At 50.2% G+C, this 15,666-nt stretch overlaps 1 protein-coding gene across 1 annotated transcript; it reads right to left on the bottom strand.

Annotated features, from left to right (window-relative positions):
- Positions 1-177: 177 nt before the first annotated feature.
- Positions 178-11,749, bottom strand: GOLT1A (golgi transport 1A). The gene is made up of 5 exons (XM_079108152.1): positions 11,631-11,749; positions 2,955-3,046; positions 1,834-2,012; positions 1,077-1,140; positions 178-501 (listed from the first exon to the last, which is right to left on the bottom strand). The coding sequence occupies exons 1-5, from the start codon at positions 11,653-11,655 to the stop codon at positions 463-465; spliced, it is 399 nt and encodes a 132-aa protein (XP_078964278.1). The 5' UTR covers positions 11,656-11,749; the 3' UTR covers positions 178-462.
- Between the last annotated feature and the right edge of the window lie 3,917 nt (positions 11,750-15,666).

Below are 15,666 nucleotides of genomic sequence, written 5' to 3'. Positions count from 1 at the left end.
AACACCAGGATGGAAGTTACAGCAGGCAGAGCAGACCTGACCCTCAGAGGCCGAAACTCCTCTACCTGAAAAGGGGTGTGTGCATTGGTTTCAGCCCCACCCCCTGCCAACCCCAAGGAGACCAGGATGGATTGACGGAGCTGGACACACTGACTCCAAAACTCAGACTCATTCAGAGCTTGAGGATTTCATCTTCATTTTTAAATACAGGGCGAGGCTGGGAGGCCAGTCCCAGTCTAGTCTCCATGGGGCTAAGATCTCTGCTCCCAAGAGTCCTGGCTGCCTCTTGAGTCCACTTGGGGATTGAGGTCAGTCACTCAGTTTCATCCTTCCTTGTGGATGTGAGGAGGCCCCACATGACAGGGATGAGTCAGTGCTGGGTGGGGGACCTGAGAAGCAGCCCCCATCTCCCTTCCAGCCCCCTCAACAGCGATCCGATTGCAAGGAGCTCGTCTCTGTGGTTCAGACCATTGAGCTGGTACCTTGAAGTCTGCGGAACAGCTGTGGGAGCCAAGAATCATTAGTCCAGACAAAGAGGAGGGAGCAGACTCCATATGCAGCTATTACAGAGCTGGCCTTGGGGGCCGAGAGCAGTACCACGCGCGGAGGGGGAGAAGGGCTTCGGGATGTGCCCAGGGTGCTGGCCGTGGGGCCTCCCAGGCCATCTCAGGGGTTCATGTTCTCTCAGGTGCTTCAGAGATGGGGGTGGGGACCAGGACGGGCTGTACTATCACTGACTGTCACACGGCTTCTCCATGCCTGGGGCCCAGACTTAATCAGCTCCACAGAAATGCCAGGCACTTTCTGGCTGGGCTAGTCTCTGCGTCTCCCTTTCTTCCACTGGAGTCGGGAGCAGGTGACAGCTATCTTCCTCTACCCCACCCTGTGGCTGGCCCCTCTCCTCCTTAACTCTGGTCAAATGGAAAGGGAGCCGGAGGGGAAGAGGATGGAAGACTGGGGCACCTTGGGTGGGGTCTGATGGGGGGGTCCGCTGCACCTGGGGTAACAGTTTTACCAACTCCGGCGCTTCTCCCTCCCCAGGCACCACCACTGAGCCCCGGGGGCCATCCACTTACCGCACTCAAGAAGGGGATGTCCGAGGCGCTGCCCAGAAAGCCAAATGCCGTGGGGAAAAAGCCCCTAGGAGTGGGGGAAGGGGCAGTCAGTTATGGCCCAGGAGGGAGGAGGGAGGGGAGGAGGCTGAGGTCCGCCGCCCACTAGGGAGGCTCTAGCCCTGGCTCCCAGGAGAGCAGGCCCCTGGGCCCTGGGGCAGGCTTGGTTCTGCACCGACTTTTAGAGAGAGTAAAGTGTTCAGAAGGAAGCCCTGAAGCCAGACTCCTTGTGTGAAAATCTTGGCTCTTCTGCTCAGGGGCTCTGCATACACTTGGGCGGCTCCTTCTCTGCTGCCATCCGCGAAATGGGTTAATAACATTAGAACTGCATCACAGGGCCGCGTGCAAAGCCCTACTTGTGTTTGTTACTCCCTTTATTATTACTCTGGCCTGACGCCTCCCCTCCTCCAGGACCAGGTGTGAAGCACCTGCTCCAGGTGTGTTGGCACCTGGGCACAGAGCCCTGGGAGGCTGTGCTCCCACTGCCCCCGCCTTGGGCCTCACAGCCCCGGCATGGAGCCACCTCTACCCTTGGTGTCCCAGTTGTATCAAATGACCGGCAGGGCCTGACCCAGGATGAATGTGCCACCCTTTGCAGGGCAGCGAGCCTGGTGGGGGAAGGGAGCCCGGGGCCTGGATGGGTGAGGAGCTTAGAGATGGACTTGTGACAGCCACTGCACCATGGGCCTCGCCTCCTGAGGGTTACAGGCTCTGCACTCACTTGAAGAGGCTGAAGAAGCCGTAGGTTTCCAGGAGCATGCCCAGGAGGGGCCAGCGCAGGAGCACAATGACCACACCCCCCAGGAAGAAGCCTGTCCCCTTGAGCTTGTGCCGCTGGAAGAAGAAGGAGAACGTCCTCCTCAGACCGATGATGAAGGAGAGGCCACTCAGGAACAGCAGCTGCGGGGCAAGGAAGAGGGAGGAGCCTGAGGGCAAGCACATGACCCAGGAGGAGTCAGGGCCTGGGGCCTGGAGCCACCTGGGCGGTGCAGGGCAGGACCTGCTAAGTCTTCAGGACCAGGTGGCAGGGGTGTTCCAGCAATGTGACCGAACCCCAGACCCTGGAGTAATTCCAGCTGGTTAGGAACAGAACCACCCAGAGGCAGGGGATGGACAAGAAGAACCTTGGAGATCTCCAGTTTGCCAGCCAAGTCCTTGGATTCCAACCACTTCCTTGTATGTGACTTCATTTCTCATCATGACCCCAGGGAAAATGGGGTCCTCTTTACAAAGCTGAAGACTGAGTCCTAAATAGGTTAGAGAATCCTACCCAAAGTCACCTGGAACCTTCTGGGGCCAGGCCTGACGCTGTCTAAATGTCCCTTATGGGTGCTCAGGGCCCCATCAATGTAACCCTCTGGCTTTCTTCTAGGGTATTCTGTGCCTTCCCTCTCCTCCTCCATGCTTCCTCTTGCTGTTCCAACCACCTGCAAGTGCTTCATCCACCCCCGCGCCCATTTCCTTTCCAAAGTTCCTTCATCTTCCTCTTTCTGTAAGCCTCTTGTTTCATAGTAAATGTGTTCATCTTAGAGTAACTTTTTCTCTGCCATGGCTGTCCTCCCCAGCCACGAAAGTACATGGTATAATCCCTATTCCTAGAGGCTGGGGGTCATTGTAGAACCCCTAAGCCCTCACCCAGAGCTTGGCATAGAATCCAGGTCCTCAGTTTCTCTGTGCCTGGCAAGCCCTGGTATCCATCCCCAGGGGACCCTCATCTGTCCCAGCTTGATGATGTCTGAACCCTGGATGGGCATGACGTGAATGAACTTAGGGTTGACCCACCTGATGGTGGAGACCTCAGGAGGCTGGGCCAGGAGAGGTACATAGGACTGGGGGACTCACGTTTCCAAAAGCCAGGAGCACCGAATCAAAGTACAGGAGTATTCCAAAGAGGATGAAGAAGATGCCGAAGCCGGTGATGCCCACGCCAATCTCTGCAATGGGCAAGGAGGTGGTGGAGGATTGGACTTTGGGGATCAGGTGAGACCCTGACACTTTCCCATCACCATAGGACAGGTGCCCTCTAGAGGCAGCTCCATTTCCACCCAGGAATCTCAGCTTCTGTGGGGTCTGGGGAAGGAGGGTTGGGCAGGGGAAGGAAGATGGGCATGAACTATGTTTGGCACCAGGGAACTGCCGGGCACCTCCTCACACCATGGCTCATGAGGAAGCCAGTGTCACCTGCACTCCTTTGGAGTTTCAGCTTCCTCCTGTCCTCCAGGGCTGCATTTATGCAGGTCATTTTCAGGCTCAGGTCCTGGCTGATCACAAACATCTGCCTACTGTTTCTGTGCTTAAGCAGTCAATACCTGGAGCCACCCCTAGAGGGCAGGAGTGCGTCGATGTACGCTCACGACCACCAGCCCCAGAGCCTCAGAACTGTCCGGCTGGGGTTCTTAAGAGTTTGTCGCCACCTTCCCCAACAATGCTCAGTCCCCTTTCTCCTCAAAACTCCCCAGACCCCTGCTCTCAGGTGTTGGCCTCTCACCCAGCTAGGAATATGGACATCATCAGCCAGGAATGTGCTCGTTTTCCTACTTGGGAACCTCCGCCAAAGCTGCCCCTGCTCTTCTCTCCTCTGGCTCCTACAGCAGCCACCTGGGGAGCCCACCCTACACGCTCTGCCTCCTTGGATTCAGCCTAGTGGGGTGGGGCAGCTCAGTTCAGGGGGAACCACTCTGACCATGCCAGCCTATTGGCGACGTGCCTCGGGGCATCCTCTGAAGCTCAGGAGTTTGCTCAGAGCCAGAAAGCAGGGCACCCTGTTTGGTCACTCTGGACATTTGATACAGGTTTTAGATCACTCCCTTCCAGAAGAGATGTGCCAGCCACAGGATCTGAGCTTCCTTGTGTCTTGAACTCTCTCCATCGCACAGAATTCTCGATCGTGCTTATCATTTGAAAAATTAAATTAAAAGTTTAAATTCTCAATTGTGGGAAAACACATATAACACAGAAGCTACCATCTTAACCATTTTTCCCTGCACCGTCCTGTGGCATTAAGTACACCAGCACCACTTGTCCACTTCCAGGACTCTTCATCTTCCAAAACCAAATCTCTGTGCTCATTAAATCTATGTTCTTCATTAAATCTCTGGACTCATTAACTCCCTGCTCTGCCTCGCCCTCAACCACAGTTCCACTTGCTCTTTAAGAATCTTTTTTTTTTTTTCCTGCCGTGCTGGAGGTTGAACTCAGGGCTTTGTGCTTGCAAGGCAAGCACTCTACCGACTGAGCTATCTCCCCAGCCCACTTTTACTTTTTTTTTTTTTTTTTTGATACCAGGCATTAAACCCAGGAGGACTTAACCACTGAGCCACATCCCCAGTCCTTTTCAAAATATTTTATTTAAAGACAGGGTCTTGCTAAGTTGCTGAGGCTGGCTTGGAACTCATGAGCCTCCTGCCTCAGGCTCCCAAGCTACTGGTGTCTCTATGAATTTGTCTGCCCTAGCAACCTCAGAGAGGTGGAATCGTTCAACATTTGTCTCTTGTAACTGGCTTACTGCATTTATTATAATATTCTCCAGCCTCCTTCAGCTGTGCCATGTATCAGAATTTCTTTCCTTTTTAAGGCAGAATAATAGTCCCTATGTGTAAATGCCACACTTTTTGATCTATTCATCTGTGGATGAACATCTGGGTTACTTCCATGTTTTGGCCTTTGTGAATAATGCTGCTACAAATACAGGTGTAAAAAGTATCTCTTCAAGACCCTACTTTAATACCCAGCAGTATTATCCAGGAGTAGAATTGCTGGATCTTCTTGTAATTCTCGTAATTTTTGGAAAAACTACCATGCTGTTTTCCAAAGTGGCTGCATCATTTTACATTCCCATCAGCAGTGTGTAAAGGTTCTAATTTCTCCACATCCTTGCCAACACCTGATTTCCTGATTTTTTTTTTTTTTTTTTTTTTGGTTTTTTATTGGTAGCAGCCATACTAATGGATATGAGGTGGCCTCACAATGGAGCTTTGATTTGCATTTTCCTCATGTGTGGCCGTGGGGAGAATCTTTGCATGAGCTCATTGGCCATTTGTGTATCCTCTCTGGAGAAGTGTCTGTTCAAGTCCTTGCTTATTTTTTAATCAGGTTGTTCTTGTTGAGTTTTACAGGAGTTCTTTATGTACTCTGGATATTGACCCCTTGTCATGCATACGATATACAAATATTTTCTCCTTTTTTAGGTTGCCTTTTCACTCTGCTGATTGTGTCCTTTGATTCACAGAAGTTCCCATTTCAGTGTAGTTGGACTGATCTATTTTTCCTTTTGTTGTCTGTTCTTTTGATGTCCCATCCAATAAGACATTGCCAAGACCTGTGTTACAAAGCTTTCCCTTATGCTTTCTTCTAAGAATTTTAGAGCTGTGGTTCTCATGTTTAGGTCTTTGATCCATTTTGAAATAACCATTGCATATGGTGTATAATAAGGGCCCAACTTCATTCTTTTGTATGTGTATAGCCAGTTTTCCCAGAAGGATTTGTTGAAAACCATTCCTTTCCCCATCGAATGGTCTTGATACTCTTGGTCTTGTTGACTAACATCTTACAGGTGGTCCCCTTGACTTCTATGAAATGGGTAGCATTATCATGCTTTTACAGATAGTTGTTAAAAGTGAGGGGGGAATTATTCTGGTTTTTTAGAGACAGGACTGCAAAAACAAAGTTTTACTATAAATTATATAATTGTATAAATTATATAGTTGTAACTATAAATTATAGTTACAACTGAAAGAAAACAACACAATTGTCTTTCTTTTTTTTTTTTTTTTTTTTTTGTGGTGCTGGGGATCGAACTCAGGGACTTGTGCTTGCATTGCAAGCATTCTACCAACTGAGCTATCTCCCCAGCCCCAATTGTCTTTCTTGAGTTAATTCTTTATAATCTGTTACCAGATTTTTTTTTTTTTTTTTTTTTTTGGCACTGAGGATTGAACCCAGGGGCACTTAATCACTGAGCCACATCCCCAGCCCTTTTTATTTATTTATTTTAGGAACTGAGTACTTAACCACTGACTCACATTCCCAGCCCTATTTTGTATTTTATTTAGAGACAGGGTCTCACCGAGTGGCTTAGCACCTCGCTGTTGCTGAGGCTGGCTTTGATCCTCCTGCCTCAGCTTCCTGAGCTGCTGGGATTACAGGCATGAGCCGCCATGCCCAACTCAACCATGGCTTTTAAACAGTCTGGAAAGACACCCTCAGAAAGCAGAGGTGACAAATTCACCCAGTTACAATTACTCTAGCCAGCCACAAGAGAAGCCCCTGAAGATGTGCACTGACTTGACCATCTCAGATCCCTACTGAGATTCTGAGAATCACTCTGAGAAACACTCCCTGTGGTGAAGGTTCTAAGACTCACGAGAATCCAGGATGCAGCCACATGAGAATGCATGTGCCTGACTCACGTGGTCCTTCCGAGACTGGGGAGCAGATTATTTGCATCAGTACCAGGTCAGATGTGGGGGGTGAAGTCACCATTGCAGATGTCTAAGTCAGCTATTTTAATAAACTGTTTATCAGTTGTTTAAAAAAAATCTACATTTTATGTCTTCTTCCCTATATTATACTTTCTTCTTTTGCAACAGGGGCTCTCGCTGGCTGGGATAATTATCACTCTCCCAACTTATTTCATCCTCTTCAAGGGTTGGTGCAATTCCAGAATTTTCCATTGTAGGGCTAGTCCTCTTTAAGGGCTACACTACCACTTGCAGTGTTCAGTGAGCACAAAACCTCACAGAAAAAGGTCAGGAAGTGTTTCTCAAACGCAAGCTTCAGACCTTCCTCCCAACCCTTGCCTCTGGAGTGCCTTGGCGATTTTAGCTGGGGGTTGCTCCTGAAGTTCCTCTCAGGGCAGCAACCATGGCAGTGAACACAGTGGGTGGGGCGGTCTTGGCACAGAGATGCTCTGGGAGAGAGGAGTATGCAGTCCACAGTCCCACCATCCAGACAGAGGGGAAAGCCCGCCCCCTTCTGGAGGCAACTGGGGTAGTCACAAGGAGTAGAAAGCGCAGAGGCTGACCGGCTTCTGGGTCGCCTGGTTCTCTAGGGCGTCACCTGGTGAGAGGTGTTTAGTTAGACCCCCCTGCTCCCCCACTCCCAAGCTGCTGCAGAGGGGAGCCTGCAACCTGCAGCCAGAGCCCTGCTTCTAGCTCACATTTGCTGAAGCCAGGTTCAATGTCCTTCTTCCTCCAGAAAGCAGCGAGAGCTCCAGGGAAGTAACCTCCTGCAGCAGGTGCATGGTCCACGCCTCAGCCAGGAGTCCTTCACCTTTTCTCCCTTTTCTTTTCCTCTTTTTAATAATCACAAAATGCACAGAAAAGTTGCAGTATGTTACAAAACAAGAATTTTCCAAAGTTGCAGTATGTTACAAAACAAGAATTTTCCTGACATATTTGAGAGTCGTTGCCTCCTGGCTCTTGTCTGTTCCTGAATACTTCCATGTAGTTTCCCTTCGTTCTCCTAGAGAGCCAAGATACTGCCAGGAAATTGGGAAATTAACAAAGAAGTCTCGGGCTGGGGTTGTGGCTCAGTGGTAGCGCGCTTGCCTAGCATGCGTGAGGCCCTGGGTTTGATTCTGAGCACCACATAAAAATAAAGGTATTGTGTCTACCTACAACTAAAAAAGTCCAAAACCAACCAAACAAGAAAACCCCAATGAAGTCTTCCTATCCACAAGCCCTGGGACCCCGCTCAAGTGGTCCCAGGAATGTTACTTACAGGAAATGAAGGTAATTCACATCCCGGGGGGCATTTGGTTGTCATCTCCCTTTAGTCCCATGTTGGGAACCGTATGTCAGTCTTTCCTTGATGTGACCCCACCCATTTTAAAGATTCAGGCCACCTATTTTGTAGCCATCTCTACATGTGGGTTTGTCTGCTTCTTCCTTGTGACTGGGTTCTAGTTATGTGTCTTAGGCAGAAACATCCCGAATGTGAGGCTCCTAGGTGGTGTATGCTGACCCACCCCTGAAGATGGGTCTTTAATCATCAGGTGTCTGCACCATGAAGTTACCCTCCACCCTCACCCACCCTGTCGGATGCCCTTCCCTCCCTGCCTTGGCTGTGGCCTTGCACAGGCCACCCCGTTGAGTATTATTCTCACACACTGGGGCTGACACCCCAACTCTGGGTACCCCCCTCTTTGTGTTCCTCGGTAGGGCTTTAAGACGGATTTGTTCTAGAAGCAAAGGAGAGAAGGGAAAGAAGAGCAGGCTTCACCTCTCACAGGTAACAGAAGTGATTGACAGCAATGCTCACTCTGTGCCAGGCTCAGTCTAAGCACTTTGGACACTTAACTCATTTGTTTCTGTGGCCGCCTGTGAGGTAGGTGTTGCTGTGAGCCCCGATTCACACTGAGGGGTTACACCACTTGCCCGGGGGTACACAGACAGCAGCTGGCAGAACCCGCCTTTGAATCTGGTTGTCTGACTCTGAAGTGTCCTTGACCAATCTGGTCCAGTCCACGTCTGCAGGGATTGCTCTTACTTTGGCCATTAATGATCTCCATGTTACCAAATCCAATGGGCAGGTCGGTCCTCAGCGGTGAGTGGGTGGCCACTCACGGGTTGAGACGTCCTTTCTCTTGGCGTCCCTGACACCACATTCTTGATTTTCCTCCTGATGCCCACCCATTCTCTCTGTCTCCTCGGCCAGCTCCCCTTCTCTCTCCCTCTTGGGATCTGACTCGTTCAGGGCCTGGGCCTGAGCTCCCTTCTCTTCTCATTCTGTTTTCATTCACCTTCCCGTGTCTTTAAGTCCCACCTATGTGCTGACCTCATCGCTGTTTATCCGTGCAGGCCAAGCCCCTCTCGAGCCCGGAACACATCCTACTGCCTGCCAGGCGGTCTGAACTCCACGGTCCCAAACTGAGAGATTCATCTTCCCTCCTGCACCCTGCACCTCCTTTGGTTTTTTGCAAAGGTGTGAAAGGGTCTCTACTGCCCGGCCAGCCCTAGAGGCAGAGCCCAAGAGTCACCCTTGCGGTGTGAGGCATGACACCCTTCCCTGCTCACGCCACAGATTTAGGGTTTTTGTTTGTTTGTTTGTTTGGCAGCAGGGATTGAACCCACGGGTGCTTAACCACTGAGCCACATCCCCAGCCATATTTTGTATTTTATTTAGATACAGGGTCTCACTGAGTTGCTTAGGGCCTTGCTAATCCACTGAGGTTGGCTTTGAACTTGAGATCCTCCTACCTCAGCCTCCCTAGTTACCGGGATTACAGGCGGGCACCACCACGCCCAGTCATGGTTAAGTATTTTGTGGGTTTTTTAAAAATATTTTTTAGTTGTCAATGGACATTTATTTTTTCATACGTGGTGCTGAGAATTGGACCCAGTGCCTCATACTCACTAGGCAAGCAGCTCTACCACTGAGCCACAACCCCAGCTCCAACACAGCTAAGTTTTATAGCTCTGTCTTCCAGGAGGTCCTGGGAATGTACATCCAATCGCATGAAGGCTCTGCTTAGCACAAAGAGACCACTCACCCTATCATGGCCTGCGGCCCCCACTTTCATCTCCTCCCACTTCCCTTGTGCCCAACCCCATGGCTCTTCCTCGTTTCCTGGATGAGTATCTGCCTCAGGGCCTTTGTATGTGTGGTTTCCTTACCTGGAACAGCGCTCCTCATCCTTCAGGTCTCAACTCATGTCATTTCTCCACTTTGTTCCCTGACCTGAATCTGGTCCCCCTACTCCTTCCTCTCATAGGGACTCAGTACATTTTCTTAGGACTTATTGCATTTGATAAGGGGATATTTGCTCCTAGGCTGATTGGTTTGGTACCTTGGCAGGCTGCCCCTGGCGGGCTCTGCACTCTTCTCTGTGTGTTTATTCTGTAGGTGGTTGATTCTCAGCTGGGCAAGGTGGAAATACAGGGGGAGGCAGTTTTGTTCTCTGGGGAGCATTTGGCAATATTTGGATTGTCGCAAGGGGCACGGAGGGCTTGCTAATGGCAGCTAGAGGGTAGAGGCCCAGGGTACTGCTAAAATCCCACAATGCATGAGTCGGCCCCCAACAAAGAATCATCCTGTCCCCAAGGGTCAGTAGTGCAGAGGCTGGGAAATTACCCCCTTGGTGAGCTCATGGGCTCTCACGATTCCAAACAGTATATATCTATATGCAGGCGACTTCCACATTCCACATTCTCCCTCCAGCGAGGTCTCCCTCTTGAACGCCAGGCTCACACACCCAACTGCCCACCCAACCTCCCATCTGGATGCCTAACAGCCCCTAGAAACTCAGTGGGCCTGAAGTCCAGTTCCAGCGCCCTCCTACCCAACCCCACCAATCACCCAGGTGAGACCCCTACTCAGCCCTGCCAACTGCCCAGGTGAGACCCCCCCGCAGGCATTCCCGACCCTTCTTTCTCTCACACCCCACATCCATCCACCAGCAAATTCCTCAAAACAGAGCCAGCATGAACCGCCTTCCATCACTCCCTGGGCTCTTCCACCTTCTCTCAGCACAGAACTGGCCTCCCAGTTGCCGCCCTTGCCCCTCTGCAATCTGTTCCCAGACCGGCATCCAGAGTGATCTTTTAGAAATATAAATAAGAGCACCACTCCTCTGCACCACGCATCCAGTGCTTTCCCATCTTGCAAGATCCTTACCACAGCCTGTAAGTCCTCCTGGTCTGGCCTCTGAGTGACCTCCCTGACCTAAACTCTCTCCTGGGTTCCTTTTGCTCCAACCACACCAGCTTCCTTGTTGGTCTTCAAACACACCAAGTATGAGCATGCCTCAGGGTCTTTGCACTGGCTGTTCCTTCCTCCTGGAACATTTTTCTTCAGGTAGCTGATGACTACTTCCTCGCTTCCCTTCTCAGGGTAGCCTTCCCTGACCACTCTGTAACGCAGCAACTCTTCCTACTTCAAACTCCCCCAGCCACCTTACCCTTGGATTTATCCAGGGGACTTACCCACCTCTGACATACCCATTCTTCGCTGGGTAATTGCCTGCCTGCCTGTCCTCTCTGGAAGTCTGTCTCATTCTCGGTTGTCTGCTCTCTGCCAGCACTGTGCGTGGCGCACAGCAGAGACGGATGCGTTCAGAGAATGAGTATCCTCCTCACTTCACAATGAGAGCGAGGCTGAGGAGCCTCTAAGAAACTCACACCACGAAGCCCACTGAGCCACAGCCTCCCTCTCCAGGCCCTCTCTGTGGACTCTCTGGTCCCTTCTATGGGCCATCTCCCTGCCTTCTCCCCCAAAGGCAAGAGCGGGATTTTAGGAGTGACCACTCAGTGTTGTGGGCAGTTTGGTTTCTGATGAGGCCCACAGGGGACCTTAGGGTTTGTGTGCCCCGAGCAGCCCCCATCTCCCGTGAGTCACAAGGGGGCCACGCCTGCCTTGAACCCGCGGTCCCAGGGTGCCAACACAGCGGCTCCCAGCCACCGGTTCCAGAGGTCACGTTTGTAAGTTCCTCAGACAGAGCCAGGCTGGGAGGGGCCCATCTTCAGCCCACCCAGGCCCGCACCCCCAGCCCAGGCCCCTCCACCTGATCGCTGCACTCACTCTGCCACTCAGTGATGGAGATCATGCTGCGATCCACCTGGTGGGCCTTCCAGATCACTGGCTAGTGGTGAGAGCCCAAAGGACCAAGCGTGTGCATGCTCACAGGAAGTTGACCCTTGGTAATTGCGAAGAGGCCTTTGGTGAATCATTAACTCCCACCACCCTCCCACTACACACACACACACACACACACACACACACACACACACACACACACACACACACACACACACACCAAGCAGCTCTTAAAGACCCAGGCTCCCTCAGTTCCCAGAGAGGGCAACACCTACCTCACCCTTTCTGCGTCCACCCCATGCCCTGAGGCTGAACTCAGCAGTTCCCATCTCTATCTCCTCTAGAAAAGTAGCATTGGATATGGAAGAATTGGGGCCTGAGGGGATGCCTGGGTTCCTTGGCTGGTTTGGTGGAGAGTGTGGGAAGAGTTGAAATCGGTGGGTCTCTGGGAACCAGTAATTTCATCTGGAACGACCTTTTGTGCTGTTCACACGATGGACACTAGGGGGCAACAACCACCTGAGTAAAACCTGCAGCAGGCCCCATGGCCAGGCCAGGCCAGGGCAAATGTGCCATAAGGGAGTCAGATCTCCAGGGCTATGGCCTTCTCTCCCCCAGCAGTGTGCAGCTTTGGAATGCAAAGGTGAGCTATGGAAGACAAAGCCCTGCATTTGAGCTTAGGGCAGGACTGGGTAATCAATTAGGGAGGCTTGGTCCCAGTCTGCCTACCAGCTGTGTAGACAGGGTGCATCTATTCCTGCTCAGTGCCCCTAGAAGGGAGGGTACAGAAGGTTCCTAACACCCTTTACCCCATTTTAGAGATGTAGTTCTCAACACCTCCTTTGAACTGTGCCCTTTACCCAGAAATGAAGTTCATAGGTGATAGAACTCATCTCCATACATCATTTAAAAGCCAAAATAAAGCTAATTATACTAAAAAAGGAACAAATGGATAATTTGTAATGAAATATGACATCGTTCAATATATAAATGCTCAGGCAAAATTAATCAGAAGACATAAATGAAACAGGCAAATTGCTTGTACCTACACATCATAAGTTAGCACTTAAAAGAAACAGAAGAGTCTGTGGTGGTACAGTACCTGCTTTGCATGCGTAAGGCCCTGGTTTTTAAAACATTTTTTATTTGTTCTTTTTAGATATACATGATAGAATGTATTTTACATATTATACATACATGGGATATGACTTATTCTAATAAGGATCCCATTCTTGACACTGTACACGATGTGGATTTCACTGTCACGTGTTCATATGGACATGGGAGAGTTACGTCTGATTCATTCTACTGTCTTTCCCATTCCCATCCCCCCTCCCTTCCCTTCATTCCCCTTTGTCTAATCTAAGGAACTTCTATTCTCCACCCGTCCCCTTATTGAGTGTTGGCATTCACACACCAGAGAGAACATTCAGAGGCCTTGGGGTTGATTAATAAAAATAGAAGACTAGAGTCATTCTATGCAAAAACAAAACAAACTACACACACACACACACACACACACACACAATGAAACAGTAGTTTGTGAACACTAGAATACAAATTGTCCGGAGGTCAATAACAGACCAGATGTGCTGTGTATAGTAAGAGAAAGGGGCCATTACCTCAAGTGAGGCAGGTGTGGCAAAGCAAGGCCAAGCAGACCAGTGGAGACGAGGAAGGAGGACAAGGTCCATGCGGAGGAACTGAGTGTGACGCATGTCTATTGTCAGACTAGCTTCCTGTGCTGTGACCTTGAGTGGGGTCCTGACAGGTGATCACAGATGCACACATCTGCCTTGAAACGCCATCAAGTGCAGAGGCATAATTCAATCTCCAGGACCTTGACACACCGATGTGCAACACCCTACTGCCCTGGCATAATGCTCAATCACATATATAATAGTTGAAGTGCAGCCAATGCATGGAGAACATTATTCAATAAGTTTAAGGGGAAGTCTTTACTTCTTCTAATTTATTTTTTCCCCTAATTTCCTGAGTTATTCATGAACCTCTTTTTTGAGGGAGGGTATTGGGAATTGAACCCAGGACACTCTACCATTGAGCTACATCCCCAACCATTTTTATTTCATTTTATTTTTATTTTTATTTTACTTATTTTATTTTGTTTTGTTTTGGTACCAGGGATTGAACCCAGGAGCACTTAACCATAAGCCAAAAAAAATTTTATTTTTAATATTTTGAAATAGGGTCTTGCTAAGTTGCCAAGGTTGGCTTTGAGCTAACAATCCTCCTGCCTCTGCCTCCTGGGCCACTGGGATTACAGGTGTACACCGCCTTGCCCAGCTCCCAACCCTTTTTATTTGATACAGGATCTTGCTAAGTTGCGCAGATCGGCCTCAAACTTGCCACACTCCTGTTTCAGCCTCCTGAGTCACTGGGATTACGGGCACATACCAACACACCTAGCTCATGAACTACTTTTTAAAAACTCAGGTTTATAAAAGCATTTCAGTAGTATTACGAAGTAGGATTATCTTATATACATGATTCCAGTCGTACATTCTAAAGCTGTGCAGGATGTGGAATAATTCTTTCTTTTGGAAATTTGTCTTGTGTGTTGTTATCACCAAAGGTCAGGAAGAGTTTGGCCCCCTTAGTTGTTGAGGTACCTAAGGCTCTCTTGCAAATGGCCAAAATGCCCCCTAGGGGGCAGTCTGACTCCCATTGAAACGCCTGGTAGGTTGAGAGAGTGGGTTCTAAAGTCAAAGCACCTGAGCTTCATCCTAACTCTGCGAGATCGTAGGCATTCTATTTACCCTTCCCCAAGCCTTGGTCCTTGGGGTAAGAAGAGTACTAATCACATAGAGAAATGGGAGGATTATAGTGGTTGCCCATAAGTGAAGTGTATAGAACTGATACCTGGCACATGAAAGACACAATAAGCCAGTGTTATTACTTTATAATATAAATACTATTAGTTATTAATATACGATTAATATGCTGCCATATGAAAGACTTCTTTCAAATTAGGGTTCTCAGCTGCTCCCACAGGGGTATAGAACGGCAGCTAGGAACCCCCCCACCCCAGTCCCAGCCATGGAGCCCACCTGTGAGCTCAGGAGAACCAGACCCCTCCTGGTTCTCTGGGTACTGGAGCTGAACCCAGAGGGGCTTGCCCATAGCCCACCCACCTGAAGAGGACCCTTTGCAGGGACAACCCCAGGAAGGAGCATGCCAGTCCTGGGTCTGGCCAGTGGGGAGGGCTGGGGTAGTGTGCTTGCTCCCTAGGGCAGGAGGTATAGGACTGGGCAGGGTAAGGACACCTCAGAGGACTCTCAGCCGGCCCTGGTGATGACAGCCAGTGAAGTCCATGGAGCTACTGAAGGCGGACCCTTGGAAAGCATTTGTCCTCTCCCTTTGTCACGCCCCCAAAGGTGGCTCAGGGCCTTCCCAACATTACCACCACTGCTTCCTCACAACTGTGAATGAATTTGAACTTTAAAACTTTGTTTTTCATCTATTTTCTCATTTGACCTCCTTGAGAGCTCTTCAAGATGGAGGTGGATGTCTTCATTTTACAGATGAGGAAACCAAGGGGCAGCAGGGTCGGGAGCAGAACACCACAGACCTCCTCAAGTCACCTCACACCGCGGTGTGCCAACTGCACAGGTGGCTGGTGAGGAGGGCCAGGGAGGGGCTGCCCCTGGCGGCCGGCGTGACCCTCAGGTCATGGTCATGCCGATCCAGAGCACCACTCCTCAAAGGCCTGCAGCTAGCTGCTCTTTCATTCGCATTTCCTGATTACTGACCCCTTTCAGAAACCCCGCAGGAACTGTGGGCACAATCTGATCTGATCCAGTCAGAGGAGAGCTCTTGGTTGTGGAGACAGTGATGCCTGCGGGTCTTGGTGACCTCCTAGTCCACCTCCCTCACAAGCCCCCTCTGCCAGCTGAGCCAGGTGGGGACTGTGGATGGAGGCTTGGGGCCCCCATAAAGTGTCAAGTTCTCTGAGGTGTCTGTCTTGATCCTGCAAGTGGTCCCTTGTCTCCCTGATTCACAG

This window comes from Sciurus vulgaris, assembly GCF_902686455.1.
Source record: "Sciurus vulgaris genome assembly, chromosome: 12".
NCBI classification, from domain to species: domain Eukaryota; kingdom Metazoa; phylum Chordata; class Mammalia; order Rodentia; family Sciuridae; genus Sciurus; species Sciurus vulgaris.
This window is presented reverse-complemented; position numbering and strand designations above follow the sequence as displayed.

What these genes read in the sequence shown, in the direction of transcription:
- GOLT1A (XM_079108152.1), bottom strand. Translation starts at nt 11,655, where the DNA reads ATGATCTCCATCACTGAGTGGCAGA. An exon ending in TGCTCCTGGCTTTTGGAAAC is followed by an intron (nt 2,013 to 2,954) that starts GTGAGTCCCCCA and finishes CTTGCCCCGCAG; the next exon opens with CTGCTGTTCCTGAGTGGCCT. An exon ending in ACATCCCCTTCTTGAGTGCG is followed by an intron (nt 502 to 1,076) that starts GTAAGTGGATGG and finishes TGGCTCCCACAG; the next exon opens with CTGTTCCGCAGACTTCAAGG.